Source organism: Lygodium microphyllum, chromosome 7, assembly GCF_053477565.2.
Source record: "Lygodium microphyllum isolate KBCC chromosome 7, Lygodium_microphyllum_v1.1.10, whole genome shotgun sequence".
Classification (NCBI taxonomy): domain Eukaryota; kingdom Viridiplantae; phylum Streptophyta; class Polypodiopsida; order Schizaeales; family Lygodiaceae; genus Lygodium; species Lygodium microphyllum.
The window spans coordinates 84022267-84026085 of record NC_141141.1 but is presented as its reverse complement, the minus strand read 5'-3'; the positions used below and the strand labels follow the sequence as shown (position 1 = coordinate 84026085).

Below are 3819 nucleotides of genomic sequence, written 5' to 3'. Positions count from 1 at the left end.
AAGCAAATAATGGGCTAACAAGGCACATGGTGTTCTGGTTGATGGTAGAAATCCAGAGAGCTACCAATTCAATATTAGAACCTCTTTGAAGGATTTTTCAATGTTAACAATTGATCATCCATTGACAAAGAGATGTGCCTATGAGTTGAAGCATTGAGATATGTTTGGGTGCAACTCTTGAGTGTTTTGACATGATCGTTTTCGATGTCATACTTTAGGAAATAGAGGCCGAGTGTGGCATCTATCTAGAAACTATAGAAAAAGTGTGGTATGGAGTCAGAAGCTAGCAATGGCTTAAATTATCGTCAATTAGCAACTAGGAAAAGTGTGGCATGTGTTAAGAAGCTGGTGACAAGCACACAAAGCCATGTGTGCATAAGGGTGCGTTCAAACAGCGAAAGAAGAAAGTACTTTTCTTAGAGCTACCCCACTCTTGTTCACAGAAGTTGGAGGCAATGCGCGAAAATGTTGACGACTTACATGGTTAGTGCAAGTATGAGAATACCTTATTTGTTATGTGGTGGGCTCAAAGGCCTTTTTTTTTAAAGGAAGTAGAAAAAGATGTATTTATATAGAAAAGACTGATTTACACCTGCATGATTTAAATATTGCTTCAATCCTGGAAGCTACCGTTACATTAGTGGACAGCTTGAACCCCAAAAAGTGGCCAATATACTATAACCGAACTGATACTCCTAATAAGCCTTATCAATGTTCAGCTTTCTTCTTGATGTCCAGAAGAATTGCCACATCCACATTAGCTGCAGTTTCTAATCCCTCCTTTAAGCTGTCTTCGTGTTGCTTGAGGATGGTAGCTGTGCCTTTCTCAACCTGCAAAAGGAGGTCAGATTTTATAGGATCAACATCAATGTTTTCAAACACTTTCTTGTTCTTAACCAAATGTGCCACAAGTAATAGCTTCTTATCCAAATTGAGGGGGGACCATAAAAGGCCTTTTCATGTGGATGCGGAGGCTAATTGTTACCTCCACATTGTCACAATGCGTTGTGCATCCACCCTTGAGGGGTGTAGAAAAGTGAATTCCAAAAGAGGAAAAGACTAGTGTATTAGGCCTGCAATTATTGGTTTAGAGGGATTCACGCGGGTGAGTTTAATTTTTGGGATTTTGAGTTCCCAAGTCGCCGCTGCAAAGAACAGGCTCGGCGTCCAATGGCTGACCCGGACCCAGAGCCTTTGAAGTTTGCCCCCGTCCAGAGTCAGAGCGACTCATCAGCGCACAAGACAACACCACGAGACAATCTTACACGGCCTGTGCTGCACCAATGGGAGCCCGCCACGTAGCGATGTTCCATCTTACGACGCCTACCACTACGATACCTTTTTGGCCGTCTTATTGTTTCAGCGTTTTCCTGTTAAACTTTGTGTGTGATTACTTTTTTTGATTTGATTGTCACGTTTTTACTGCTGCTGCCTTTGCCGATTTCTACATAAAGGCAAGCACCGCATGTCGATGCATAGCCAGAAGAGGAGGGGGAGCGAATCTAGCCTCATTCCGTAAGCGTCGAGAGAGAGGGAAAGAGAGCTTGAGAGGCACAGATCAGACAGAGAGAGAGAGAGCGCTTGCCTTGTGTTTCACAAGTTTTCTGTCGAGAGAGAGAGAGAGAGAGAGAGAGCCTTTTGCTGGAAGAGGTTTGTGGCTAGCAGTTCATAGCCCTTACCTTCCTTTAGTTTTCTTGAGCTGGAGTGCTCGACTTTCAGACTTCTTGAGTGAGAATACAGTATTAACCAGAGATCTGGTTACCTTGTCTTTGGCGTGCCGTCTAACAACAGCAGCAGCAAAAAATCAATCCACACTCAATCATGTTGGAAGGGAAGGCTGTGATAGGGGAGACTGACATGCCCATGCTGATGCAGCAGCATGCCATGCGCTGTGCTGCTCGCGCTCTTGATGTTCACGATGTGGGAGACTGCCAACAGATTGCTCGATTCTTGAAGCAGGTAATAGTTTGTATGTATTGTTCAAATCTGCTCAGAATCTGTGTTCTGAATTTTGGATTAGTAGACTTGTTGCATCATTCATGATTCCAAGCTACATAGCTACAGTGCTTGTGGTGATCACACCTCTCTCTCTCTCTCTCTCTCTCTCTCTCTCTCTCTCTCTCTCTCTCTCATACCTACGATCACAAATCGCACTCGGGCATACACCATGGTTCATAATCCTTTGGCCTTATAATTATCCCATCACTCTCTCTCTCTCTCTCTCTCACACACACACACACACACACAAACATTTATAATACTTGCCTTACATATTAATTCTTGCAGTTTTGACACAAGATTACCGACTGTAATTAGTGCGCTTCCAACGATAATTGCAATTAGATATTTACAACATTGGATTTGATACGATAAGTTAGGACACAAACGATGAAGGATAGTTAACATGTCATTAAACATGTTCTTTTTGTCAATTAAGTCTGGCATATAGAATGGTCTTATCAGCAGAATAATTAAACCTGTCTGGTTGACAGTTATAATTATCAGCACTATCATGCAGAATATATAAACTTATCTGCTTGTTTGTTATAACTATCACGATATATGCTAGTTTATCAGACTCTGATTCTGTGTTTTGAATTCAGGAATCAGGGCATTGTATTACAGCAATTGGCATACATTTTTTCATTTATATAAGCGTATAAATTGACCCTATAATCTGTGTGCTAATGGTGCAGGAATTTGACAAGTGCTACGGGCCAGGATGGCAGTGCGTGGTTGGGACGAACTTCGGCTCGTTTGTGACCCACATGCACGGCAACTTCATCTACTTCTGCGTCGAGAAGCTGGCCTTCTTGCTCTTCAAGGGCATCCCTCACCACCACACGTGCGCCTTTTCATGACGAAAGCACCATCCATGATCCATGATCATCCATCATTACCATCATGATACATAAGCCTTATCCCCACCCTCTAATCTGTATGACGTACACTGTACACCATGGTGACCCTCCTATCTTTTTCTTTTGCCTCGTCTTTTCTTCCTTCCTTTTCACTCTGCCTCGGTAACTGTTTCTTTACCTCGTCAGCCCCGAGTAAATATTTCCACAAGGTCACCTTCACGCACAGGCTGTAAAGATATATCTATCACCAGTGCGATTCACCACTCCCTGTTCTGCTTCTTGTTGTTGCCTTTTGTCGTAGCTACTGTAGCTGTAAGATATCTGTTGTTATTATGGTAGCAGCTGCTGCAGCATTTGACAATCCCAAGAAAGGTTTGGGTCTTGATCAAAGCTTGTTTTTGCGTTTTGCCCAGTACTACGTCCGGGGTACATACTACATAGCCTATGCGTAGCCGCATCACTGTCGATCAAAACACTCCTGCAGTATGCAACCCAAAGGTTTTGTTTGAGTCGATCGAAACAATACTGCAATCCAAAGGTTTTTTGAGTCTCATCAAACTTCAAGCATTTCTTCTTCCTTTCGTTTTCCACTATAATTCCTGCTCTCTCTCCTCAGTTTTAAGCATCCGCAATAGTCAGTGTTTCTATTTTTGAGCGGTTCACAGCATGATTGTGTTCTTAGAGGATGGATCATGGCCGTCAAGGACATCTATGTTTTCAAGGGTTTCCAAATTCCAATGGGCTTAATTAATAAGCCAACCACATTCTCATTCTGAGGAAGAGAGAGGCTACTCGTACCACTATTTAATTACACGAATATGCACATTGCCGCGTTTCATCATCACGTTTCTCATCGTCATCATGTTATTGCTATCTCATCAATTCTTACGGCCTTTGCATTACCCTTATAACACTGCCCCTATCATCTATGCTAAACGTTTCATCATCTCATCAGTTC

The 3819-nt window shown here is 42.6% G+C and overlaps 1 protein-coding gene across 1 annotated transcript; it reads left to right on the top strand.

Moving 5' to 3' along the window:
* Positions 1 to 1468: 1468 nt before the first annotated feature.
* LOC148033636 (uncharacterized) lies at positions 1469 to 3419 on the top strand. The gene is made up of 2 exons (XM_087681535.1): positions 1469 to 1959; positions 2697 to 3419. The coding sequence occupies exons 1-2, from the start codon at positions 1822 to 1824 to the stop codon at positions 2859 to 2861; spliced, it is 303 nt and encodes a 100-aa protein (XP_087537661.1). The 5' UTR covers positions 1469 to 1821; the 3' UTR covers positions 2862 to 3419.
* The last annotated feature ends 400 nt before the right edge of the window (positions 3420 to 3819 follow it).

What these genes read in the sequence shown, in the direction of transcription:
- LOC148033636 (XM_087681535.1), top strand. Translation starts at nt 1,822, where the DNA reads ATGTTGGAAGGGAAGGCTGTGATAGGGGAGACTGACATGCCCATGCTG. An exon ending in TTGCTCGATTCTTGAAGCAG is followed by an intron (nt 1,960 to 2,696) that starts GTAATAGTTTGT and finishes CTAATGGTGCAG; the next exon opens with GAATTTGACAAGTGCTACGG.